The sequence below is a fragment of the Halteromyces radiatus genome (genome assembly GCF_025201355.1).
Source record: "Halteromyces radiatus strain CBS 162.75 chromosome Unknown BX664scaffold_12, whole genome shotgun sequence".
Classification (NCBI taxonomy): domain Eukaryota; kingdom Fungi; phylum Mucoromycota; class Mucoromycetes; order Mucorales; family Cunninghamellaceae; genus Halteromyces; species Halteromyces radiatus.
This window is the reverse complement of record NW_026251698.1, coordinates 136,324-163,152: the sequence shown is the minus strand read 5'-3', so window position 1 is coordinate 163,152 and position 26,829 is coordinate 136,324. Positions and strand designations below refer to the sequence as shown.

The 26,829-nt window shown below is 33.0% G+C and overlaps 8 protein-coding genes across 8 annotated transcripts; 2 read left to right on the top strand and 6 right to left on the bottom strand.

Moving 5' to 3' along the window:
- The first annotated feature begins 1,260 nt into the window (after nucleotides 1-1,260).
- On the top strand, nucleotides 1,261-3,863 carry BX664DRAFT_343948 (uncharacterized protein). The gene is made up of 4 exons (XM_051547387.1): nucleotides 1,261-2,840; nucleotides 2,939-3,108; nucleotides 3,175-3,555; nucleotides 3,610-3,863. Exons 1-4 carry the CDS (start codon nucleotides 1,347-1,349, stop codon nucleotides 3,809-3,811), a joined length of 2,247 nt encoding a protein of 748 aa, XP_051395793.1. The 5' UTR covers nucleotides 1,261-1,346; the 3' UTR covers nucleotides 3,812-3,863.
- Nucleotides 3,864-4,316: 453 nt separating this feature from the next.
- On the bottom strand, nucleotides 4,317-9,144 carry BX664DRAFT_343947 (clustered mitochondria-domain-containing protein). Its single transcript, XM_051547386.1, has 11 exons — nucleotides 9,071-9,144; nucleotides 8,873-8,944; nucleotides 8,747-8,817; nucleotides 8,485-8,656; nucleotides 8,290-8,427; nucleotides 5,796-8,173; nucleotides 5,433-5,705; nucleotides 5,225-5,350; nucleotides 4,938-5,153; nucleotides 4,792-4,866; nucleotides 4,317-4,721 (listed from the first exon to the last, which is right to left on the bottom strand). The coding sequence occupies exons 2-11, from the start codon at nucleotides 8,940-8,942 to the stop codon at nucleotides 4,512-4,514; spliced, it is 3,729 nt and encodes a 1,242-aa protein (XP_051395792.1). The 5' UTR covers nucleotides 8,943-8,944; nucleotides 9,071-9,144; the 3' UTR covers nucleotides 4,317-4,511.
- Nucleotides 9,145-9,569: 425 nt separating this feature from the next.
- BX664DRAFT_287608 (mitochondrial ATP synthase epsilon chain-domain-containing protein) lies at nucleotides 9,570-10,111 on the bottom strand (the record flags this gene model as incomplete). The annotated part of the gene is made up of 2 exons (XM_051541755.1): nucleotides 9,570-9,989; nucleotides 10,083-10,111. The coding sequence occupies 2 exons, from the start codon at nucleotides 10,109-10,111 to the stop codon at nucleotides 9,845-9,847; spliced, it is 174 nt and encodes a 57-aa protein (XP_051395791.1). The 3' UTR covers nucleotides 9,570-9,844.
- Nucleotides 10,112-10,679: 568 nt separating this feature from the next.
- BX664DRAFT_389524 (plasma-membrane choline transporter-domain-containing protein) lies at nucleotides 10,680-13,575 on the top strand. Its single transcript, XM_051549546.1, has 13 exons — nucleotides 10,680-11,006; nucleotides 11,086-11,190; nucleotides 11,274-11,399; nucleotides 11,465-11,525; nucleotides 11,591-11,667; nucleotides 11,748-11,872; nucleotides 11,939-12,041; nucleotides 12,116-12,266; nucleotides 12,342-12,435; nucleotides 12,494-12,535; nucleotides 12,610-12,757; nucleotides 12,817-13,184; nucleotides 13,267-13,575. The coding sequence occupies exons 1-13, from the start codon at nucleotides 10,698-10,700 to the stop codon at nucleotides 13,358-13,360; spliced, it is 1,803 nt and encodes a 600-aa protein (XP_051395790.1). The 5' UTR covers nucleotides 10,680-10,697; the 3' UTR covers nucleotides 13,361-13,575.
- A 196-nt stretch (nucleotides 13,576-13,771) lies between these two features.
- BX664DRAFT_343939 (uncharacterized protein) lies at nucleotides 13,772-19,459 on the bottom strand. Its single transcript, XM_051547385.1, has 11 exons — nucleotides 19,317-19,459; nucleotides 18,709-19,238; nucleotides 18,325-18,402; nucleotides 17,841-18,237; nucleotides 17,314-17,724; nucleotides 16,601-17,188; nucleotides 16,359-16,511; nucleotides 15,725-16,257; nucleotides 14,837-15,621; nucleotides 14,117-14,759; nucleotides 13,772-14,031 (listed from the first exon to the last, which is right to left on the bottom strand). The coding sequence occupies exons 1-11, from the start codon at nucleotides 19,393-19,395 to the stop codon at nucleotides 13,957-13,959; spliced, it is 4,272 nt and encodes a 1,423-aa protein (XP_051395789.1). The 5' UTR covers nucleotides 19,396-19,459; the 3' UTR covers nucleotides 13,772-13,956.
- An 868-nt stretch (nucleotides 19,460-20,327) lies between these two features.
- BX664DRAFT_389522 (uncharacterized protein) lies at nucleotides 20,328-23,902 on the bottom strand. The gene is made up of 8 exons (XM_051549545.1): nucleotides 23,703-23,902; nucleotides 23,498-23,630; nucleotides 23,323-23,351; nucleotides 21,700-23,244; nucleotides 21,496-21,587; nucleotides 21,084-21,424; nucleotides 20,682-21,024; nucleotides 20,328-20,604 (listed from the first exon to the last, which is right to left on the bottom strand). Exons 1-8 carry the CDS (start codon nucleotides 23,815-23,817, stop codon nucleotides 20,446-20,448), a joined length of 2,757 nt encoding a protein of 918 aa, XP_051395788.1. The 5' UTR covers nucleotides 23,818-23,902; the 3' UTR covers nucleotides 20,328-20,445.
- Nucleotides 23,903-24,543: 641 nt separating this feature from the next.
- BX664DRAFT_249413 (guanine nucleotide exchange factor) lies at nucleotides 24,544-24,876 on the bottom strand (the record flags this gene model as incomplete). Its single annotated transcript, XM_051540276.1, has 1 exon — nucleotides 24,544-24,876. A coding segment is annotated over one exon (333 nt), but the record flags the coding sequence as incomplete, so codon positions are not given.
- Nucleotides 24,877-25,100: 224 nt separating this feature from the next.
- Nucleotides 25,101-26,654, bottom strand: BX664DRAFT_47124 (guanine nucleotide exchange factor). The gene is made up of 5 exons (XM_051549598.1): nucleotides 26,521-26,654; nucleotides 26,324-26,401; nucleotides 26,164-26,240; nucleotides 25,798-26,097; nucleotides 25,101-25,720 (listed from the first exon to the last, which is right to left on the bottom strand). The coding sequence occupies exons 1-5, from the start codon at nucleotides 26,609-26,611 to the stop codon at nucleotides 25,127-25,129; spliced, it is 1,140 nt and encodes a 379-aa protein (XP_051395786.1). The 5' UTR covers nucleotides 26,612-26,654; the 3' UTR covers nucleotides 25,101-25,126.
- Between the last annotated feature and the right edge of the window lie 175 nt (nucleotides 26,655-26,829).

Genomic DNA, 26,829 nt, shown 5'->3' with positions numbered 1-26,829 from the left:
TCGGTTGTTGTACCTATTTGTTTACTTCTCTAGTAGTTTACCCTACCCCTCCTTTTTCTTCTACTATTATTTGATTCTTTTCTTTTTTTTTTTCAACATTGTTGTCAATTTGTTTATATAATCATTCTTTATCTTTTTATTTTTATTTTTATTTTTTGTTATTGTGTGAAATATATTATATATACAATTCTTCTGATATAAAAAAAAAACAAGGTTGTTGGATTATATTTGTTTCGACTTGATTAGGTACATTTCCTTTTTTTAGATGATTATATATATATATATACGAATGATTACGTCGGGATGTGAATTGAGGTGCATAAAAAAGTTGTTTATCCTTTGCATACCTCGGGAGCCACGTGTGTGTGTAAGTTACTTTTTTTTTTTTTTGACAAACTAAGGAGTTTCTTTTTTTTTGCCACCATTTTTTTTTTTTTAACTTTGCCACTCCTTAGTTGTCGAAAAAACTCATTTTTTCTATAAGATATCATGGTTCTACCCCTTGAAATCGTGCCAACGTAAAGTCATCATCATCATCATCATTATAAGCATCTTTTTTTTTTATATTGAATAAAAATAAAATGTAAACAATTTGATCACTATCTAATTCTGATGATGACCGAACCCGTGGTACACCTTATTCAACACACACACAAAGAGAGAGAAAGAGAGAGAGGGAATACAATTTATATTTTTATTTTTGTCTCTCTAGGTGGTATACGCATAACAGGAGTGACGCCCAATTCCATTTATCTTCATCATCTTATCAGTGCTCAGGTCCCATGTTGATGATGATGATGATATACAAAAAAAAAAAAAAAAAGACGAATGATTTAATAATGTTGGCGCTCATGGCACACTTGCTTGCTTACAGGAGAAACGGTAGAAACGAAACACAAAGGGGGTTAAAGAAGGGGTTGTTGCTGCTGCTAGGTACAAGATCACTGTAAAATGCATCTTTTTTTTCTTTTAACCCCTTCATTTTCCTTTTCAAAAAAAAAAAAAAGTAATATGGATTGAGCCCCCAATCAAAAATCCTTTCTTTTTCTATTGATCGGAAAAAAAAAAGTAACCTTCCCGCCATTTTTGCTCCTTTCCTCGTCATCTCGAAATTACTTCTTTTAAACCTATTGACATGTGTCGTTCTACATGTTATTCTCTGTTTTACTTGAAAGATGAAACTCGATGACTAGGAAAAAAAAAAAAAAAAGGTGATGTCCATATTTGGAATTCGGCATTTCAAATTGTAAAAGAACAAGTTCCTTTTTGCACAGCCTTCTTTTCTTTTCTTTTCATTTCATTTCATTTTACTTTCTTTCTTTCTTTTTTTTCTTTCTTTCTTAAATATGTCAGTTTATTCTCCTCATTTGAACTCTTCTATTGGTTCAAATGTCATCCCATCAACTCCTGTCACAACAACTTCAGCTTCCGCCTTTTTAACCACTTGTTCTCGCGATGTATCTGATTCTTCTGATTCAGAAGATGATCTGAATGAACCTGTCTTTGGTTTCCGTATAGCCAATCCTGATCCAAGCAATAGAAATAGTCAGTATATTACTACAAGTGAAGTAGACTCTCTTCATATGACAACTGAATCTACAAAAGACATGATTCCGTCAGTACCACTTCAAAACTCCACCATTCCTGCGACAGAATCTTCCTCTCAACATGGTCAGCAAGAAGAGATATCAATGCTTCACGACAAGAAAAATAATGAAGATGACGGCAACAACAACAGCAATAATAAAATATTATCTTCGAATATTTCTATACCAAAATCTTTATCACGATCAGCATCCAAAACACTTCAAAATGATAGCTTACCATCAAGTCGTATCCAATATCAAACTGTTGCTTATACCCCATCCGAATCAATGGAATCTCAATCTGCTAGACAACGTGCAAGTATTATTGAACCTTTCATCACGAATACAACATCAAATACCATCCATACCGCCAATTCTATGTTGGACAAACCATCATCATTGCAACCTCAGCCTTCACCTATCGTTGTACCACCAGCCTCATCATCCTATCGTCCACTGTCTACTTTATCAGCCTCATCTCCAAAATTAGATATCTTTGATCCTACAACTTCTAATATTAGCCAATCAAATATCAGTAGTGATAACGATGCACAGTCAAGTAGAGGATCAAAGGAAGAATTTCAACATTCAAATCAGCGTCAACAATACCAAGGTGAAACACTTGATATCCAGCGATCTTCTACTTGTTCTATTGACAAAAACGATTTTTTCACACCATCATCATCATCAGCAAATCCAGCTTCAGGGACACGTACTTCTATATTGGCGACATCACCAAACGTCAACAGCACAACTCGTATCACAAAATATAATCAAGCATCATATAGTCTAACTAACAATCCTCAGGCTCTCAAAATGTATCGTGACATGGCAGAAAAGACACAAGACGAAACAATCCAATTATCATATGCCAAGTATTTACTGGAAGTGGCGGCACTTTATGAACCAGCATTAGGGACAATGACTAGTACAGATGGGAAAAAGGAAGAAGAACGACAACGAAAGAAGAAGCAATTGGAACAGGAAGGTGTACGATGGATCAATAAACTTTCCAAAAAAGGAGTTGGGGAAGCCGCTTATATGGAAGCAACTTGGTTGGAAACTCAACAATATGGATACAAAACAAAACATGCCTCCAGGATCGATCGACTCTATCAAATTGCTGCAAATGCTGGTGTACCCGATGCTTCTTATCAATTGGCCTCTCGTATGGAATCCACTGGTCAATCCTCTTATAATACTTTTCTTCTTTATCAAAAAGCAGCAGATCAACAATGTGTCAAGGCCATTTACGTAAGTAACCAAAAAAAAAAAAAAAAAAAAAAAAAAAAACAACTAAAAATGGATTCTCACTAGAGAAAATGTCAATCATCATTTTTACATACATTTAGAAAATGAGCAAGATCTATTTACATGGTGAATTGGATCAACCGCGAAATTTGATCAAGGGAATGGATTATCTGGTTTCAGCTGTTAACAAGGCCGATACAACATGTAATGAACCTCCTTATGTTTTGGCTTTGATTCTTACCAACAAATATTCCAAAGTGATTGTCCCAAGGTATCCATTTAAAAAAAATAAAAAAATCAAGATAATATCAAATTGAATCCTCCTTTTTTTTCAAAGTGAAATAGTACAAACTTATGGAGGAACTACGGATGTGATCAAGTATTTGGAACAATCGGCCAATCTAGGTAACGTGGGTGCAAAGAACCGGGCAGGACATATTTATGAACATGGATCTTATGGGGTACCGATGAACATGGCCAAGGCATTTCTTTTTTATGAAGAGGCGGCAAAGAAAGGGACTCATTTACAATCAATGCTTGCACTCAGTCGGCTTTACAATGGAGGATGTCATGGTCCTTCAGATCAGGATGAACAATCACGACTGGCTAATGATGTGTCTGGATGGTTACAGGCTCATCCCAAGAATGAAGAATTATCGTTTTATTGGTGTCAACGTGCTGCAAAAAGTGGATTACCAGATGCTTTATTTTTACTTGGGTGAGTTTCAAAACATCATCATCCACTTATCACTCATTTTTTTTTTTTAAATAGATGGTATTATGAAATTGGTTTGGGCGTTCCTCGTGATTATCAATATTCAATGGATTGTTATCAAGAAGCGGCTAATAAAGGTCATAAGGAAGCAAAAGCCCGTTTTCGGAACACAATAGATGATGACACTATCGGCAAAACGTCAAGACATTCTACTGCAGATCGTCTTAGCAAACGTAGTGATGATTGTATTATTATGTAGTTGAGATTAGTTCATTTTATTGTCAATAAATACTATTCTTCGACATCAAAGAGTTTTTTTTTTTTTTTTGGATCAATCATCATTTTTCGAAAAATCGACAACATCTTTTGATGGACAACATCTTTTGATGCCTATTAGGTAATGAACAAAATGGGATTAGATAATATTAAGTTACCTTTTTTTTTTTCTAATGGTGGTTATTTTATTGGATGAGGATATTTATTTTTAATGTTATAAATTGGGAGGTATCAATTGTTACAAAGAGAATGTTTTCATCTCATCATATGATGATCGATTTTTATTTTTTTTTTTTTGAGCGATAAGCTTGCTTTTCCTGCAAGACGAACAAAAACATCATCACAATGACAATTTAAAATAGATAAATAAAACAAGGAAATGGCCGAATCATACTATAGCGTGAACTCTAGTCGTTATTACGTGTTCTTTTTATCATTATTATAATAATACGTATCAAATTCTATCAATATCATCTTTTATTACAAAATGTAAATCCACCTTTTTCATTTTATTGTGTAATCTTTTTTTTAAGGAATACCTAAATATATATGTGTTTCTTTTTTTTTTTTTCTATCTATAAACCAATCCAACCGATATACAAATCACCAACAACAATAAAAAAAACACTACTAAATATGTATACAATAAAATATATATATATGGGAAAGAGAATGAGATCTAACTAACGACGCTTTTGATTTGATTTTTTGCTTGATTTGCGGGAAGATGAGCCTGATGATCCGTTGTTGATGTATTGAAGCACTTGATCAATCGGTAATTCGCCCTTGGCCACTTGAGAAGTTTTGTTGGATTGTTTGGATGGATCTGATGACAATGATTTTTCTTGTTGTTCTTGTTGTTGCTGTTGTTGTAATTCACGCGAACGTTGAGCCTAGAGAATAATAAAAGTTAATATATATATAATACTTTTCAATCTTTTTTTTTTTTTTTTTTTTTTTTACCGTCAATAATGCATTAGAGGTTAGTTCCTTCAACCAGGCATCACTTTCCTTTGTACGATAATCATCCTTTCCGAGCTATTCATCGTGAGTTACAAAAAAAAAAAGAAAAAGAAATGAGCATCAACATATTTTTTTTTTATTCTTACCTTTGCTTCAAATACACCATAAGCAAGACGTTCAGCTGATAATGCTTGACTGAAATCACCCAAAAGAGTATATGATTTTGCAAGAACGTGATAACCAGATGCAGTCAACACATGTTCTTTTCCAAAGATATATTCTTGAGTAGCACAAGCTCGTTCAAAGAACTTGGTACTTGTCTTGTAATCACGTAGAGATTGAAGCATCACACCAGCATTATTCTATATAGATAAATAGTATTTATAATCAATATTCCCGTTTCTTTTGTATTTAAGTTAATCTTTGTACTTACGTCGGCAGTAGCTGAATCAGGGTGACCAGTACCAAACAAGAGATCCCAATAGTACAATGCATGACGCAAGTAACGTAATGCCAATTTGGAACGTCCAGCGGCATGTTCGAACAAACCGAGATTCAACTATATAAAATGAATAGGATGAGTATTTCTATAAAAGTGAATCTTGCTCCTTTTTTTTTTTTAATTTATACTGACGACTTACATAATGATGGACAGTTTCAGGATGATCCACGCCCAATGTACGTTCAGCAGCAATGACAGCTTTTCGTTGTAAATCCAAAGCAGCTTCACGATCTTCTCCATGATGATAAATCATAGCCAAAGTAGCATAACACTTGCTTGTTTCTGGATGTAAGAAACCATATGTCTGTTCATGTAAGGTTAAAGATTCCAATAACAATTCCAAACCAAGTTGACGATGTCCTTGTGCCAAACTCATTTTTCCAGCTTCAAAAGTTTCTTCAGCAAATAAACTCTGATATATATATATAAATAAAAAAATAAAAAAAAAATAAAAAAAAGGTAAGAGTCATAGTTCATACAATAATTGAAGATTCAATTTTACCCTTGATGATGCTTGTTTGACAGTAGGCATGATATTCAAAATATCATCAGGAACAAAGGTAGTCTTTCGACGAGGAGTCATCAATAAAGAGTCGACAGCTTGTTGATGCTTCTTTGTCTTGCGAGAGCTCTTTTGTTGTTGTTGACGAGACAATAATGTTTCCAATTGAGCATCAGCAGCAGCGTTGGCAGCCACTTCTTCAGGAGTATATGGATGGAATCGATAATCACGAGCTTCCAATTGGATTCCAACACGAAGACAAGTTTCACGTAAGATAGGAATAGATTTACGCTGAGTCCAATCGTCATCAGTCAAGGAATAACGGAACCAAAGTAACACTTGTTCTTTCAAAAGTCTTTGAAGAGATGAAGGTGTCAAATGTGCCCAACTATAATCATTTTTGGTCTTGCCAGCAGGTAGTACAGGAGCAGGTTTGGCATTGACAGCTTCACCCAATAAACAGTTCAAATAATGGGACAAACAGAGGCGGGATTCTTCCAAATCCAAGGTAGCCAGATACTTGCGTAATAATTTCTTGTTGACACGGACGATCATTTCTTGAACAGCTAATGAATGAATATGATGAATACGCTTATCTTCACTAAGAGATACCAAGTTAGCCAGCTTGCCCAAATAACGCATGTTGATACCACGACGATGCATAGCTTTTGTTAAAGCATCACCATCCAAAGGAGAAATAGCATAAGAAGCAAAGTCCAACACCAATGTAGGGATGATTTCATCATTCAAAAACTTGGATGCATCTCGGATGACCTTTTCTTGTTCCTTGATATGATCATCTTCCTTTTGTTTAGCAGTAGTAAAAACATCAGGGTTGAATGCAAGTTGGAATTCATTGACATCAATCTTGAAATCTTCTTCTTGCTCTTCTTCTTGTTGTTGAGTCTTGTCCACACCGTTTTGTTGTTGTTGTTGTTGTTCCAATGATTCATCCTTCTTCTCTTCTTGTTCCACAGCACCAATAGCATCAGCACGTTCCTTTCGAATAGCATCTACTTTGGCCTTGTACCATTGTCTAAACATATGTTCCCAGTACATACTCATCAATTCCGGTCGAAGTAAGGTCATCTTATGAGGATAGGCAGGCTTGTGTTTAGTAGCAACACATTCAGCATCTTGGAATTCAATATCGACAGGATTCAAACGGTATAAATCAAGAAGATAACGACGGCCATCAGCACCCAAAAGACCTTTGGTTTCCAAAGAAGTATAAAGATTTGTCGATTCACCTTGACCATCCACCAGAGAATGTTGGGATAAATGAAGAGGCTTGGCAACATTTTGTTCGATAGCTTCATGGAATGTCTTGTCAGCTGTAATAGTAGTACCATTATCCACAGAACCATACACAATGGAATTTTCATCTTGACGACGGAAAATACCAGGCACAATGCTTTGAGCTACCACACGAATCCCTTTGTAATCCACAATAACGCTACCCAAAGTATAAAGACCATCCATATCAATACTATTCAAAATCTTGACACCTTCTAAATCCTTGCCAGTGGCCACATGAGCAGCTTCATCAGCACCTAGGGTTTCAAAAGTACCACGACCATCATTGCCTTTGCTGAAAAAGATGTTGTTGTAGACGTACATATGGGATTCTTCAGGTTCCAAAGGATTCAAAGGAATAACCGATCCATTCACTACGGCAATTGCACCACGTACAGCAGCTTCAGTAAATTCAGATTGTACCTTGGTGATAAGACGTTCACGCAAGACACGTTCTTGAAGGTTGGATTTGGGTAATTCACGGTGGGATTGTAATTCATCGTTCCAGTCGCGTAAAGAATCTACAGCGTCAGGGCCATAATTGAGATAAGGTTCAGCAGGTCGTGCAAGATCAAAAGTAGGTTCGGTAGATTGGACAGCCCAAGGATGATGAGGGAAGTATGTATTGACAGGTAAAACTTCAAGCATATGATGTTGCGTAATAAAATCTTGGACCTTAGCAAAGTTGTTTGCAAATTGAGGCGAGAGTGTTTGTAAGAGACGAATCAAAGAGTGAGCACGTTTACCACTACGAGGACGAGGATTGAATTCAGTAGCGGTTGAACTGTTGACAAAGAATCCAGTAGTTGCAGCAGTAATGCATAAAGTCTCGTTTTCTAAGGTAACCACATTCAAATATAGCAAATCACCAGCAAGACGACGAGAATGTGTAACAGGATTCCAACCAGACAAAGAAAGACTCTTGAGACATTGAGGAGCTGTTCTTTGAAAGGACTTGGGGACGAATTCTGATAGTTTTGATGGAGCATCCACATCTACATTGGTAAAGGCATGTTCTGGAATAGGTTCATCCGAGAAAATATCTTCCATTTTCTTTTCACTTTCGGCAGTAATTTCTTCATCTAAAAAAAAAAATCATCATTTTCCCACAGTACCCAAAAAAAGAAATCAGTCATTTTTTTCAAGAGGAATAAAAAAAAAAAAAAAAAAGAAGAAATCTGGGGGAGAAATATCTTACCAATTTCACCAGTGACAGCTGTCAAAAAGGAGAGAGAAGGATCAATACCAATAGAAGAAGGATTCTGTTTGTAAGGACCACCCAAAAGATCACGAAGACGAGTAATATGAAGACGAACATCACGTTCAGTATAAGTATCTATGTCAGATATTTTGTTAATTACAATGAACTAATCCAATCTTTACTCTCTTTTACCTTCCACCAAATGAAGTTCACTTTCAGTAGTAATGCCTTCTACTTCACCAAGTTCCATAAAGTCATTAATACGTTTGCCATTGAAGGATAAGTAGAAACAAGAATGAGCACACGTTTCAGGTGATTCCATAATAGATTGCTTGATATCATGAATGGCTTCCCGAGGACTTGCCTAATATAAAACATCAATATAGGTAAAAAAAATAAATAATAAATAAATAAAATATATATATTATATTATATTAGAAAGATCAGTTTTTACCAATATCTTGATTTCAGGAAGTTTGCCACCAGGTAACTTGACAGTTAGTTGGTAGGCTTCTTCAACAGGTACTAGAAGAATAAAAGAGTATCAGTATAAATTATATATAATATATTCTATTTGTACCTTCTTCGGTAGTGTTGACAGTAGATTCAGGTTGTTGATCAACCTTGACTTGGTGATCTTCTTCAGTCATATCTAATATGCGTATAGCAAAAAAAAAAAAAAAAAAAAAAAAAAAAAAAAAAAAAAAAAAAGGAAAAAAAAAAAAGAATACAAAAGTAAGTCTGAGAATTATCACGTCAATATTTAATAATGTAGTACCTAAAAAAGGATGACAGGAATGGTTGATAGGTAACAAGGAAGGAGTAAGAGAGGGAAAAAAAAAAAAAAAAAAGAGGGGAAGAAGAGACAACGAATATCCCCCCACCCTAGTTCAAATGTTTTATTTTATGGCTGCCGCCCAAACCTCTATGTACACACACACACATACTAAGCTGTGAGTCAAAAAAATTCACAAACACTTAAATAATCCCATTCAAAGCCACCTATGATAAAGACATGCTCTATGATCTTTCATCAAAGTAGAATGATTAATAGTTTATCATTTCGATCATAAAACATATTATTCAATCATCAACAAATATGTATAAATAAAAAAAACAAAAAACATAAAATAGTTATTCATAATAGTTGACATAGAATTTAGATACCCGAGTCCATCATATCAAGATATGCATCAAAAAATATTGAATAAAACAATAATATTTATTGATCAAGTCATATAATTCATCAAGTTTAAAGAATAGAGAAAAAAGAAATGGTTTTATATCAAATAATCTAGTGAGTAGGTTGTTCAGCTTGAGGACGGACGAATTTCTATAGAGTCAAAAAGGAATGATATATGTTAGTTTTTCAATGCATAATAATAATATATATATCTAAATAAACTTATTTTTCTTTTCCACACACACACAAAAAAGAAAAAAAAAATATTCCACCTTATTGCTATCTTTCTTCAAATGAATTCAAACAATAATCACATTTTTTTTTTCTTTTCTATCTCTCACTTTTTTATCCATCAAACTAATTCATTTTCTAACTTACGGATTCAGATTGGACACCCTTTTCCCATTTGACAAACTTGAGACCATTTTCGTTACGAGCGAGAGCAGGAGTACGAAGTTCATCCTTCAAAGCATTGCGAACAGCACGAGCGCAGATGTTGGCGTATTGAACGTAACTATGAAAATAAAATATTAGATTAATATGGATAATTATAATGATTTCTTATTTCTTTTCTAAAGTATGATTTATTCTTAATATAGTCACGTACGAGATACCAGCAGCTTTCCAACCAGACATTGTTTAAAAGGTTTTGTATAGTAGAAAAAAAAATAGAAAAAAAAAGAAAGAAAAAAAAAAAAAAGGAATAAAAAAACAGGTCGAATTTTGCCGCTGTGTAGTCAACCCCCCTCCCTCTCTACCTAGTTCTAAGTCCAAAAAAAAAAAAAGTGAAAAATAAAGTCACAGACTCTCATTTTTTTTTTATTACACTATGACCAGGGCTCCATTAGCAGAAGTTGATCGGATATTGAAACATACCATTTTTGGAAATACTCATGAAAATTTGATTTCTTTTAGATCTTTTCATCGCAGTTTGTATTAGTTTTTGCATGGTAACACTGCCAACAAAAAAAAAAAAAAAAAAAGGAATCACTTGAATCTTCTGTTGATATGAAGAATAGAAAGAGAGAAAATATTTGATCATTTTGGTTTTGTCCTTTACTTTTTTGTTCTTATCTTTTCTTTATAGAGAAAAGAGACTATCACACTCGGGTCACGTTACCACTCAATTGACTTTTAAAAAAAAATTCCACTTTTCTTTCTTATTTCATTTCTTTTTTTTTTTTCTTTCACCTTTTTTTTTTTTCTAACATTTGATATATCGATGGAACAATCATTACCCAACTTTGCCAAAGGTATATACTCAACACTTCGGAATAGTCGTATATTAGAACCTCCTAGTTGGCGTTCAGCTTATACACAAATGGATGCCGAGTCGGAAAATGAAGACGATGATAACGGTACCATGTCGCATAGTCTTTTTTATTCTACACAACAACAACAACAACAACAACCTGGTGAAGAAAGTATTCCTTTAACTGATTCACATGAATATTCTGATCGTAGTCAACTTATATTCAGTCAAGATTCTATGGATGATACACATCATAATTCAAATTATGAAGAAAGTCCAGTAAGACACTCTTTTCTTTTTTTTTTTCTTTCTTTCTTTTTTTTTTTCTTACATCATTTTTTTTTTTTTTTTTATTTAGAAACCTTCTGCCATTTATTTAGATATACCTACCAATAGTACTCCCAATACCAATATTACTCAACCAAAACTACTTTCTGAATCTCTATTACCTACTACAGCTGCGGTATTAGGAAAAAAAAATCATAACGATAACAAATAATGCAATCAAAGAAACTCAGACTGACGTACTTCTTCCTTTTTGTATAGATTCCCTCGGGTATTACAACAACCAAGGCAGAACGAAAATTAAGGGATCCTTTTTTTACTTTTTTATATGGAATATGTCTCATTATCTTTATCTTTTCTGGTATTATCATTCTATTTACAACCAATGTAAATATATATATATGTCTTTATTTAAAATGTTTATAATTAACTTTGTTATATATTGAACTTAGTCTCATTCCATTGAGGATTATGCAAAGGGAACAACATTTAGTACCATCAAGGATAGTGCAGGTAATTCATCATATAATAATATCTAGTCATTCATTCATTCACTTTTTTTTGGGGGGGAACTCTAGGACTTTTGGCGATTATGATGACAATATCTTTGATCACTGGTACAATATGGATTTATGTTCTTCGTACAATTACCAAAGTAAGTCAAATTATCATCAAACTTTATCAAAAGAAGAAAAAAAAACATTAACTTGAACATTTGTTCTTTTTGATTTTTAGACTATTGTTTGGGGAACCATCATTGGCATTCCTTTGACATTTTTGGGTCTCTTTCTTTGGACTATGATCGAATCTTTACACAAGCATTATATATACCCAAATGATGTTACAAATCATGATACAAGGTAATAAATAATAATAAAAGAAAGACTGATTCACTCATGTGATTCATATTTTTTTTTCTTTAATAGTTTGACAATGATGTCTTTCATACCTCTTTTATTGGGTATCTTTTATGCATATACGATTTACAAGAACCATCATCGCATTCAGAAAACCATATCCATCATAGAAGTATGAAAAAAAGAAAAGATAATATTCATGTATGTATTGTTTACTGATTGTGTGATTATCTTTTTATAATGTAGCTTGCATGTGATGTGCTACGTTTCAATCCTGGAATCATCTTGGTGTCTTTGATTCTACTAGTAGTTTTTCTTCTATTTACTATTGTATGGATTGTTCTCTTCAATCGACTTTGGTTAATTGGATATTTGGTCAAAAATGGATCATCTTCTGGTAATCATCTCCAATTATGAAAAGTGAACTGGATCCATTCAAATTTATTTTTTTATTTTGTATTTTTTTATTTAGGTATGTGGGTTGTTAACGATAATGCATATTTATTCGCCACATTTTATATCTTTATGTATCTTTGGACAGCGGCCATTCTCATCAATATGCAAAGGTAGTCTAATAAAAAGATACACAACATCAAGGTTAACTTTTATTATTATTATTATTAGGTTTGCTTTATCAGCGATTACTGCGCAATGGTATTTCCACAGGTAAGGACATAAAGAAAAAAAAAAAGAGAGAGATAGAATATCAAAATTGATATAATTCACTTACTTGTTAATAGGCATGAAGCAAATAGTCAGCATTCTGATAACGCATGGCAAATTGCTTTAACAAGGGCATCAACGACATCTTTTGGAACGTTGGCTTTTGGTGGACTTGTCTTATCCATTGTCCAATTTTTACATTTAGCGACACGATATATGAAGAGTGTAAGTTGAAAGAAAAGTTGAAAATATAATATTAACAACATTTCTTTTATTACTTTTAGTATGTCAAGAAAAGTCGACCTTTTGTGTCCATCGTTTCCTTGATGCTTGCCTATATTGAAGCTTGGATCAATCAAATCAATCATTATGTTATTGGATTAGCGGGAATTACAGGTGATGGGTTTTGTATGGCAGCAAGATCAGGGACAAAGATCTTTCGTAGGAATCTGATTTCTGGATTGATTGGTGACTTGATCACTCGGTTAGTGCTTTATGTGGGTGCTTTGGTTATCTCTCTCGCTTCTGGATTTGGTGCTTATATCTTTGCTGGTCATCAATTGCATTCTTCTCATGGTTTGATCATTGGATTGATTGCTGCTATAGTTCCCATGTATATGTCGCAATTCTTTTCTTATACGATGATGAGCATGTAAGTGAGAAAAAGAAATGGACTTCTTTTTTTTTTTTTAAAAAAAAAAACTAACCTTCTCTCTTTTTCTCTTTTCTTGTAGCGTGGATGCTACCTTTTTATGTTATGCCATTGATCTGGATACTGGGTCAGTTCATCTGTCAGCAGCTCATGATGTCTTTTCTGGTTTTGATTAGATTCTTCTTTGGATTATTTTGTATTATGTTTTATCCATCCTTATACATATATCTTTTTTTTCTTCACATTCTTTTATACATACACTCTTTGTTTTTATTATCATTACTATTATTTGTTCCTCATCTTTTGATCTATCTTTTTTTTTCCCTTATCATTCCTTTTTTTTGATAGTCAATATCATATCCACTTTTTATTCAATAAACATAGACGTGTTAATGTTATTTTGTATACAGAAGAAAGATTCAGTTGTTGTGTATGGTTGAAAACATCAATGATGTTTTTTCTTTTTCAGAGCAAAAAAAAAAAAAAAAAAAAAATCCATATAAACCCTTTTAAGCAAAACAAAATCAAATCTTTTTTCATTATGATTATTGATTTTTTTTTATTAGATTCAAAAGTGTCATTTACAACAACAAAAAAAAAAAAAAAATACGATATTTTAGTGAGATACAACATGGATAAGTGATAAAAAAAAATGATGTATGTAATATGAGTTAGGATATGATAATAGTTTGGGAGGACAAGTGAGAGGAATATATGTATATATTAATGAGATCTTACATAAGTATATATGTAAATAAAATAAAAAGAAGCATTAAAGTGTAACCTTGAGTCTTTGAACTGGGAATTTTCTTGACAACCATTCATGAACAGGACCTAACACGACAAACTATAAAAAAAAAAAAAGAAAAAAAGAAAGGATGAGTTATCTTTTTTTTTTTTTTTTTTTTTTTTTTTTTGAGTGAACATGTTACCTTTTCCCAAATTAAAGCAGTAGCCATATTACCAACACAAAGTCCCCATAATTGCCATCGGAAATAAGTAGGCATGACATTCATACCAAGAGGCGTATTGTAGTCTTCGATATAAGTAGGAGGAACAGGATAACCATATTCTTCCAAGACAGATTTCGTACCACAGTTGAAACGGAAAAGACAACCAAAACGATTCGGATCAGCCAAGGCCCAATGAGACACAATAGCAATATACAGAAGCCATAAAAAGACCAAAGCATAGTTACGGTAGAAAGGTTGACGGAATTTGTAGCCAAAGTTCAAGACAGCAGCATTGTTAATGAATTGGAAGAGACATACAATGGCTAATACTTCGCCTTCATAGTTATCAGCCAAAAGCCACCATTTCGAAATATCAACAGCATTAGAGTCAAATTCATTGCATCGGAACCAGCTTTGTTGGAATAACATGTAGAAAGCACAACACACGTAAATCCAGTTGATACCAACAATACCTAGACAAGACGCCAAAGTTTGAGGACCTAAAATCTGAGCTGTTGGACGGATATTTTCAAGACGATCGGCAGCCTTTGCTCTTGACAAGGCGATGGTTAACAAAACGGTAATCAAAACATCAACTGCAATCCAAACATTTTGACTTATACTAAATAATTTTTTTTTTTTTTAGAAAAAAAGAGTTAATCCTTTTCTTTTCTTTTTTTTTTTTTGTGGAAAACTTACGATGTATTGAAATAAAAAGTAATAATTTTAAGCATCATCATCACTTGACCATAAAGAATAAGATATCGATAACCAGTGATTGAAGTAGCCAGAGCAGCACGACCTTGTCGAATCAATTCCACGCATGATTTGACACTACGAACACTTGTACTAAAAGGAGAGACAATGGAAGCTTCAGCATCCGACATAGCGATACCTACATGAGCCGCTCGAAGAGCACCACAATCATTGCCACCATCACCAGTCATTGCCGTAATACCACGTTCCATATGAAGTTGAATGCATTGTACTTTGCCATGAGGAGTCATACGTGAGAACACACGAATATCCAAAAGATAGTTGCGAATCAAATCATGATCAATGAGCCATTGGAAAGCCTTGCCGGTTACTGCTAATTCCACTGGCGTATGTGTCTTGTTCAAAAGATAATCATCGACATTCACATCACCAAAAGTGTCAGGTTCATCCACATCCATCCATTTCACACGATCTGTATCCTTGTCATAATCACCAAGAAGCATTTTTGCTTTATCCAGAGCCATACCACATTGTCGTGCAATGTATACACCCGTAAGAGCTGTATCACCAGTAATCATCACAGTTCGTGTCGCCCCACGCTTGAGTTCAGCAATGTTTTCTGTCGTATCCGGTTTCAGTTGATTTTTGAAAACAATCAGACCCATAAATCGAATATCTTCTTCCATTTTATCACGTTTCCATTGTTTGAATGCATCCATACCACCTACTTTGTCCAAATCAATTTCTCGATGTGATAATGCAAGCACCTAAAATGAATTATTACAAAAAAAAAAAAAAAAAAAAAAAAAAAAAAAACAAACCCATCAATATCAAATTCTTTTTTTTTTTGGTTTCCTCTCATATACTTACATAGCAACCTTGACGCGCCAAATCAGAAGTCACTTGATCATAATTATCAGGAATGGATGATGGTACGGACAGATCCTTGATTTTTTCATAAGCACCTTTGACAAAAATATGTACCTTGTTGGTAAGAGAATCCAAGATGGCTACTGACATGGACATACGGGCATGGACAAATTCAAAGCGCTGTAGAACATGAATAGGGGCTTGACTAATGGAACCAGTAATATCATGAGGTGGGATCAAAGTATCAACGTATCCTTTATTATCATCCGCTAAGGTCCATTTTGATGATTTAAACATTTCGATATCCACAGGGTTACCAATAAATTGATCGTTGAGAGTCGTTACTGCATGACAAGTGGCCAATCCAATTTGCATCAATCGAGGGACTTGATTCACATCGTGTTTTAATCCATCAAAATCAGGTTTATGTGTTTGTTCTTGATCCAGTTGTAAATGTTGCATAGGTTGAGCGCCAAAGAATTCAAGTCCTTCCTTTGTCAATGTACCAGTCTTATCAAAACAAAATAGTTGTACTATCAAAATATATAATAATAATAATAATAATGTGAATTTACTATAGTTTTAAAGATTATTTGTAAATTTTTTTTTGTTTTTTTTTTTTTTGTCTACCTACCTTTGCCAGCCATGAGAATGCGAGGTAAATCAACACAATAGATTTGTTTTTCACGTAGTCGTCCAGCAGCCACAGATTGTCCTACTACCAAAGCAGCAGGAAGTAAAGGAGATAACAATTGACAAATGGCAAACATGGCATAAAACCAAGCACCTAATCATAACATTTCAATTCAATAAAAAAAAAAAAAGAATAATCATCATGAATAAATGGCCCAATTATCTATAAAGAGAATCACTTACTTGTTCCTTTTGCATAGAGCCAAATAGCCAATCCAAGACAAAGAAGACCACAACAAAGTAAAATCAAAATCACAATTCTAATTTGTTCATCAAAGATAAAGGAAACTTGAGTAGGAAATAAGATTTTCTTGATAAGTTCTCCCTTATCTGTGGCAGTTCCAGTGTGAGTAGCTAAAGCAATTACTCTTTGTTGTTTTTCAGTAGGTTGTGCTTGAGAGATAGTGGTACCAGCAAAAATAGTAGAAATCTTTCCAGAACCCATACGATCATATTGACTAACGTCATCCACACGGAGAGGGAATTTTCGAATAGGCAAAGGTTCACCAGTCAAAGAACTTTCATCCACAACAATATTACCAGATAGAATCACTGCATCACATGGAGTATTTTTGCCTTCATCTACTTGGAAGATATCACCTGGTAATAAATCTGCCGTTGACCTTGATTGCCATTCGCCATCGCGTAAGATGAAGACAGTGTCTGTGAATTCAGCCATTTGTTTGATACGTTTTTCGGATCGGATGCGTACAACCACCTTGACTACAGCAGAAAGAAGAATGACAAAAGTATCTGCAATACCCACTTGCCCTATAGTTTAGTTTCATAGAAAAAAATAATAATAAAGAAAAAGAGAGTGAGAAAAAGAAAAAGAAAAAAAAAATAGAAAATCAACTGAATTTTTTTTTTTTTTATCATGTTCCACAACAACTTACAATAAGCAAAGTAATAAAAGAGCCAAAGAACCGTAAACTGATAAATATAGAAGAAGGAGGTGAATTCACGTAGGAGGGCCATAAGATAATTGGGAACATAGACTTCAATAAAGTTGGGACCAATCAATTCTTCACGACGAGCAGCTTCTTCTTCAGTTAAACCTTGGGTAAGTTGAGCCAGATCAGCGTTGGTATTTCCAAGTTCAAAAGCATGAGGGACGAATAATCCTGATTCTGGATGATAGACATAACGAGTACATTGATATACAAAGTATGATGTACCATTTCTTGTTCTGTTCAATTGTGAGGTAGTGACCGAAACATCCAATCCAAATATATGTTTTCCAGTTGCTTCCAAATAACGTACAAAATCCATCACCTTATTAGATTGACCTTGTAAAAAGATGATACCTATATATATATATAAAAGAAAAATCAATCAATTTCAAAAGATAAAAAAAACACATATATACACACACATATATAATGCTCACTCAAACTATATGAATTCTTTTTTTTTTTTTTACCTTCTTGTTTTCTTTCAATTTGCACATAATGACCTTCAGCATAAGAACATTGAAGGCGGAAGTAATTCGGAAGACGGAAGCGGAAAATCGTGATACCAGCGAACCAAAAGAAGAAGATGTACCACATGCCCATAAAAGTACTTGATTGGACCAGAGCATTACCATTGAACAGTGCGTAGTTCATATAGTAGTCCTTGGTCATCATAATCATATACGCCACTTGACCAGCTGTTTGGATTAAAAAGAGGATCGTCATTATTGTACCTACAAAGTCTTGCTTGTATGCTTTGATGACTAAAGGTTCTTCTTCTTCTTCATCATCCTCTTCTTCTATATCCACTTCCACTGCTTTGATCGACGTCCCTGATTTTTCAATGTCCTCAGATGATTTCAATTTCTATCAATAACATAGATAAAGAAGGAGGTATGATAAGCATCGGATCCAAGTCCCGTTTAATTTTTTTTTTTTTTTTTTTTTTTTTACCTTTGGAGAGGATAACTTTTTTTCTTGACTGGTTTGATTAAATTGATCTTTGGTTTTTGTGAATTGATGCTTGATAACCTGTAATAAAAGAAAACAAAAAGAAATTAGAAATCAGAGAAACAATAATTATGATCCTGCAACAATCCTTTGACTTCCTCCTTGATCCCCCCCTCTTTTTTTTTTTTTACCCCGTCCTCCTTTTATTTCCTGATATGATTCGTTCCTTTTCATCACCCTTTGTTCGCCTCCTCTTCCCCTGTATAACTTAAAGATGTTTTCCTCCCTTCTCTTTCTCACACACACACACACCCTTTCTCCTTGATTTTTTTTTCCTTCTCTCTTCTTTTCTCTTTTTTTTTTCATTTTTCTCTTTTTATCGTTTACCTTTTCCCGGATAGATTTGTAAAAGAACCAAGATATCAAAAGAGCCACACAAGAACCATAAAATACATAAAGGGCCAAGAAGACAGGTTCAGTAAAAGTCAAAGGAGGATGAATAACAGTAGGACATTGACCCCACATGGGTTGATCAAGAGGAGGGAGACCAGTATGCCATTCAGTAACATTTTTTATTTGAGAAGTGGTCATGATATTGGATTGACAAGCAGCCAAGCCTAGACTTGTTTTATTGGAAGCTACAAAGTTGGGGATTTTGACGCGCTGAGTAAGACAAGGATAAGTTTGTTGTTGTTCACCACCATCTATACCACTACAACTACATGCGGATACAAGATTGTTTGGACATGTTGAACCATCATGACACTGACCATCCACACAATAAACTTGATTGGGAGCACAACTTGGTCTAATCTGTTCTGGACATGTGGATATCGCTTGTACACATAACGTAGGACAAGGATATGAATTGTATGTTGGTAAAGGACATTGATTTCCATTCAGATCGTAGCCATTCACTGTTTTTTTTATATATATAAAGTATTAAAATAAAAGGATGAGCTGAATGATGATGATCTTTTTTTTTTTTTGATTACCTTTATTGAAAACAGGAGTAGCTTGAACGATCCATGGTAAAAAGGATAACACAAACGTTATCATCCACAAGTAAAACATCTTTCTTTTTTTTTTTTATGTGTTTTACTTTATGATAAGTGAGTGTGAAAGCAACTAAAAAAAAAAAAAAAAAAGGGCGAAAGAGAGACAAAAAAGAAAATTAGAATCTAATAGAAGAATAAAAAAGGAACCGGAGATTCAATCTACTTCTTTTTGACAGAGTCTCTTCATTTTCTCATTTTTTCTTTTTTTTTGCTTGGTCAACTACTAACAACAGTTACACAACATCGGCATTTATCTCTTATGGATTTCTCATATGCAAACAAAAACAAAAATAAAGACATAATACTACTGTTGTCCATAATAATGTACCCTTTTTTTTAAAAAATAAAAATAAAAATGAAAATGAAATATATGATGATCCATAAGAATAAACTGTCAAAATTGAATGATGAGATCTTATTGGCTGGTAAGAAGAAAAATAGGATTTTCTTCTTTTTTTTTTTCTTCACTTTTTGAAATTTGTCCTACCAAGGACATGCTATTGAGCCCGCGCTGGTGAAGAAGAAACTTTATTGTAAATGATCAACTCCCAATTTGGAAAGGTGGATTTTTATCTTGAAAATCAGAAATAGCCCCTCTCTGTTTTTTTATTTCATCATCCTCTTTTTTTTTTTTTTTTTTAACCCCTTACCTACATTATACATATTACTTCTTAGTTTCTAATAAGAAGCAAAAATTTCTCTCTATCATTGAAATGAATCATTATTATCCGTCAAAAAAAAAAAAAGTTAAATAGAGGAGAAGAATGAATATCTTTTTTTTTTTTTTGTGACTCTTTCCCACTCATATACACATGGTCAAGATACAGTTTTCTGATTTGATTCTTCAATTCCCGCTCATTGGGTAACTCCCTTTCTATATCATCATCATCATCATTTCATCTTATGACATAATATTCTCCAAATATATTTAACTAGAGTAACCTTGAATAAACTTTAATCCATTCTTTTTATTGTTATTATTATTTGAAAAAAAAAAGGTATGGTAATAAAACAAAAAGATCAAACTAACTAAACTAAGTACTATGATATAAATATATAAAAGAATTTAAGCCATATATCCCTTTTTATGTCTACGTCTAATCTTCAATCTAATTTTTCGCATTTTGCTATCAACTTCATCCAATCTTGCTTCTAGTTCTTCTCTTCGTCGCCGACAAATAGCATTACCACCGCTAACTGGGACCTTACTATATTCTGCTTGTAACTAAAAAAAAAAAAAAAAAAGATTACCCCATGAATCCAACTTAAATTTGAATATCCGACTTTACTTCTTTGACTTACAAGTTCTTTTTCATGTAATAAACGTTGTAATTGTCCATCTAAATCAGTAGATGATACTGTATTTCCAGGTACTGCATTGGTATCTGTATAAGAATGATGATGATGATGGTGATGATGTCGACGATGTTGTTCAGATTTATCAGAAGCATTGATCAAAGTTGATGTTGTGGTTGTTGGTGGTGGTGGTGATGATGATGATGATGTTGTATTGACAGTATATCGAGAAGAGGATGATCTAGATCTACTTCTCATTCTTGTTGATGTTGTCTGAACGCCAGAAGTATTTGAAACAACACTATTGACACGTGTCATTGTCTTTGTTTCATTATCCTTTTCTTCATCCCTACATAAAGAATAAAATAAGTCCTTTTTTTTTATTATTATTATTATCATGATATTTACCTTTTTTTTTCTTTAGGCAAAGATGTGGGTGATGATTCGAATATATCTAATTGTAATAACTGTTCCATGGTGGTCTGAATAAGTTTGATTTGTTGATCATGATGTAAAGATGTTTCTAATTGTTGTTCATTCAGCAAAGATGTCGTTGTAACATTTGTTAAGGTAGGTAATGAAGGTGGTGCAGATGCTCGTTTTTCCGACATTGTCAATTGATCTTTAACTTGATCCAATTCCTTTTCAAGATATTGTTTTTCATTTAATAATTGTTTGATTTGTTCTGTGGCTTCACTAAATTTGGTCATTGCTGCTGCTAGATCATCTTGACATCTTTCCTTTTCCGCCTTCATAACAAAAAAAAAAAAAAAAAAAAAAGATTAGAATCGTATATGAAGTATATCAAGATTATTTTTACTTTTTCTTGTTGATATTTCGTTTTCCATTCTTTTCCTTCCTTGGATAAAGTGTCCACATTTTGACACAAGTAACTGATATCCTTGTTATAAGCTAAGGAAGTAAAAATTCAAATAAATAATAATAATAAAGGAAAGTGAACATTTTTTTTTTAAATCCTATATACCCATCTCTTTTTTTTTTTTTTTCCTTTCTATAAATTTACCTTCTTTTTGACGTTGTAAAGCATGGACCACAGCACGTTCACTTTCAAGTTCTTGTTTTAATAAATCTACACTAAGATGATGTCGTTGAGAAGTTGATTCTTCCTTTTGTTGTTTTGATCGTTGTTGTTGTTGCATTGAACCTCGCTTATTGAATTTTTTATTGAATGAAACTGAATCAGGAAATACATACATTGGTTGTTGATGTGGTGATTGATCATAATGATGATGATGATGATGACGTAGAGAAGACTCAACCAAAGGACTACCACCAGTAAGAGAAGCAGAAGAAGAGGATAGATAGCCATTTGTTGATAAACAATCGGAAACAGGACGTCTTGAAGATGAGGAACCATCAGTACCATGAGTGGGAATAGTATGATTCCCAAGACGATGATAACTTTCAGAAGAAGTAATACATAAATCACCTGCACCAGCTACAGTCACAACATTAGGATGACGTCGCTGTTGTTGATGTTGTTGTTGTTGTTGCTGATGGTGGTGATGTTGAAGAAGCTGTTGCTGTTGTTGATGTTGTTGTTGATGATGATGATGATGATGATGTTGTTGTTGTTGTTGGTTATGAGAGGAGGAGTCAGTAACATAAATGGGATCTGGTAACCTTTGACATATCATGGACATTGGTCTTTTTACTAAACGCCTGGATGGTGGACTAGATGGAGATACTTTAGCATCTATAGAAGCTATACTATTGGAAAAAAGAGTTTGATCATCATCATCGTAATAATAATCTACATCGTATTCATCATATTCATTATCTTGGGGAGTAATCAAGCTATCTTCCAAAGTAGATTCAGAAGATCGACGATATGCAGAACAGGATGGAGAAATATGATTGACAGTGCTGGAGCGTTTGATAGTATAGGACTGTTGAATTTGTTGATGATCAGAATGATTAGTGGGTATGTCATAATAAGCACTGACTGGTCTTGATTTTGGTGATGGTGGATAAAGTGTTTGATGAAGAGCTACTTGGCGTAAACTGGTACATGAGGTAGGGCGTAATAATTTTTGCTGTCGAGGTCGTGATGATCTTGGTATGACTGTCATTGATTGATCATTGATTGTTGTTGTTGTTGTTGTTGTGGGACGTGATGAAGAAGATATATCATCATCATCATCAATTACTGGATAGTCTGGTGAAGAGACAATGACTGGTGTAGGAATAGGTGAAATTGATGAAGGTAAAGGAGGAGATGGATCCATAAATGAATCTGTTGTTGAAGATACATCATTGGTAGATGGAAGTAAATCTAATTGTTGTTGTTGCTGATCCTTTTTTGTTGGTTTGATGGATGATCGACGACTGGAGATTGGTGGTGCATGTTGTTGTCTCGCTTCTTTTGTTGTAAACGCAGTAGTAGTTGTGTTCGTTTGTGATGAGGATGATGTGCGTTGTTTTGATTTTTGAATTGTCATAGGAGAAGTGGTAGGCGTAGTACAAATAACCTGTTCTTGTTTTTTAACACTGGTTGATTTTTGTTCAGAAGAGGGAGGAACTTGATCATCTGAAGAGATAACTGATCCTATACATAATGAAATATAAAAAAAATTGAGTGCCACTGAAAAGTTATATGTAAATAATAAAAACAGGTTTTTATTACCTTTTTTATTTCGCCTTTGTTGAAGAGAACTACTAAAAATGGATACTGGTTTAGTTAGAACAGCTTTTATGCAGGTGATGTAAAAAAAAAAACTTTTTTTTTTTAACCAGCCGGTCTTGCAAAAACAGATATTTGAAGACCCCCCATCTAACATTAACTTAAAAAAAAATATTACCTTGAGACAGTAGTTTGTTGTTGTTGTTGTTGTTGTTGTTGTTGTTGTTGTTGCTGTTTTGATAGTGTAACAATAGTTGTTGTAGACGTTGATGATGTGTTTCTACTATTGGATGTCTTTTTATCCCCTGATACTATTTAAACCCCCCTCGAATTGTAACAGTTAATGATATATTATATACTTTATTCATTTTTTCTTTTTTTACCTGTGGATGTTTTCCGTTGTAATGAGGCGTTCGAGTTGGCGTTTTTCCCTAAAGCAAATTTTTTTAAAGGCCAAAACTTTTGATTAGCATGAGGTGGATGTACAGTTGCTGACATGACAACAAAAATAAAGAAAGAAATAGAAAGGAAGGCAAGGGGTAAAGAAAGAAAAGAAAAGAAAGAAAAAAAGAAAAGAAAAAAAAAAGAAAGAAAAAAAAATATAAAAATAAAAGGAGTGTTTAAAAAAAAAAAAAAGGCTTTACGTGGAAAAAAAAGAAAGAAAAAAAAAAAGGAGTCAAAAAAAAAAAAGATAAATAGTTAGTGCATATTACAGTTTGGTCAATGGGTCAAAGAGATATGGATTGAATCACAGACATTTATGCATGCCATTTGCAACGTTTTTTTTTTTTCACTTTATTAGAACAACAGGATTCAATAAAAAGCTTATGACTTTTCTATTATTAAGAGCATAGTAGTATTGAAATAAGAAAAAAAAAAAAACAATGCATTTTATTGATCATTATAATTCTTTTTTTTTTTTAGTCAGACATATTATAAGATAAGATGTTTTTTTTTCTTTTTAAATAAAATATCCATTCTTTTTTTCTTTCATGATTGAACCTCCTGCTTCATCTTCCCCTTGCTTTTTATTTTTCTCTTTGGAAATCACCACCGTTACTATCACAATAATATATAATAATATGTATTAATAAAAGGAAAAAAAAATTCTAATCTTTATTATTTCCAATAGATTAACTAACTAAAAATAAATTAAACTAAAAAAAAAAAAAAAATTCATCATTCTTCATCACTATCGACTTCTTGAATTTTATCACTACCAACACCTTCACGCATAGCTTTTGCAATTGGATTTTCCACATCAATAATTCCAGTTTTCTTTAATCTTTCAAATAATACAAATAGCCTTTCAGCTTCACGTTCTTTTTCTTCATCCGTCATATCCGCTAAACTTGGTCCTTCATCTTGTTCTGCTGATACATATTGTCCAGTAATAGGATTGATAATATTATTTTCATTATCATCATCTTCTCCAGTTTGATGTTCTTGAGGTGGTTCCATAGCAATTCCTTTATTCACTAAAAATCCAATGGCATTTCCATAACCTACTTTTTGGGTAAACCGAGTAGCTGGAAAAAAAAAAAAGAAAAAGAAAAATTGATTCATAAATAACAGGATCATATGTTATATTTTTTTTTTTTTTTTTTTTTACCTTCTTCATCACAAAGTACAAATAGAGTTTCACATACTGCATCTCTTGTTTGAGGTAACATAGTACAAGTCATCAGTCGAATCAAATATGCAGATAATCCTTTTCCTTGATTGACAGGTTTCATTCGATCACTATATATATATATAAACAAGATGAGAATTTTTTTTTTTTTTTTTTTTTTTTTTTTTTTTTTTTTTACCTTTGTTGAGGTAATAAAGCATTGGCAATCAAAGGTCGTAGATGAATATCACCATGAGCCAGATTTCGTATGACAAGAATAATGGGAGATAAGATAGCATCAACGTTATATTGTTGTCGATCAGGAGGTCCTTGTTCATCAGGATCATCATTGGGTATCAAAAACATCAAGGATTCTTGTAACAGTTCCGTCATTTTCTTGGTCACAAACGCACGTCCTTGTTCCACTGTAAGGTCAGGTGAATTGAAAATCGCATTATTGTGTTCGCGCCAGATCTGCAGAATGACTGAGTATGGATATTGCATTAGAGCATGAATCGCATGCGAATGGGGTGGTGATAATGGTAATGGTTGAGGAGGTGGTATTTGAAAGATGATTTGAAAAATAGGTAAAAGACATTGACTAAAATATTCAGGTGCTGAGATAGAAGAAGATGATGATGATTGTTGTTGTTGTTGTTGTCGACCATAAGCTAACATCATATTGAATAACATTTTCAAAGCTTCATTAACCACTGAAACAGGATTGATAGGAGCAGACATATTCAAGTTTTCTCCAGTCTTGATCTTTTGTACATTTTCTAATAAAATCTAAATAAAATCATAAAAAAATAAATAAATATATATATATATCTATATTATACATCCTTTTTATTTAAGTATTTTACCTTTTCCGTAGATTGAGCAATGTCATAATCCATTAATTGTTTCACGATATCACAACGATTAACAGTCATGAAAAATAAAATACGACAAATCAAGAATTGAACATCCATGGTATAATTTGATTTGATTTGAAGAAGACGTCCACAGTTGGCTACACCATTATTATTTTCTAAATATAATTTTGTTTTTTCATCAAGTAAAATGCAATTGGCTAAACATTTGAGGGCTTCATGTGCTAACACAGTATCTTGAAATGTATCTACTGAATCTAATCCAGACATCTTCAATAATACTTTGGTACCCTATAATATATATATATAAATGAAAAATCAGTCAATTACTATTTTGATCAATTATTATTATATTACCTTTTCAGAAAAAAGAGATTCTGAACCTTCAATTGTTCGACCTAATAGTTTGAGTGTTTGTAGTCCAACAGTTTTGGCTTTTTTTTTTTTTGTATTTATAAAAAAAAAAAAGAGGTAATTTAGTTTTTTAAGTATAGAAAAGTTTTACTATTGAACTTACTTTGTTCTGACCAATTAGCTTTCATCAATTGTGTCAAAAGAGAATCCACTAATGTTGACTTGTCATCCAAAGATAGTACTATATATTGTAATTATATATATAAAGGAAAACATAGGTTAATATTTTTTTTTTGTCTCTGTTTAAGGTTCTCTTTTTTTTTTATTTTATTTTAAAATGTAGAGTATATATTGACTTACCAGTAGGATCTTTCTCGATGAGTTTAAATAAACTGATGATATCATCTTCATTACTAGAGTTCAAAGTAGAACTTATATCTAGTATAGACATGATGGATACAGAAAAGATAAAAAAAAAAAAAAGATGGTATAACAACTAGGAAGAAAAGGAAAAAAAAATAAGAATAAGAAGGAGAAAAAAAAAAGTGTGAAACCCGTCAACCACTAATTCCCCTTTTTTTTTTTTTTGTCTTGCCGTTGCATATTTGTAGAGTCACTTCTTTTTTTAAACAGCAGCCAGTAGAAAAGAAAGTTTCCTTTTCTAACAAA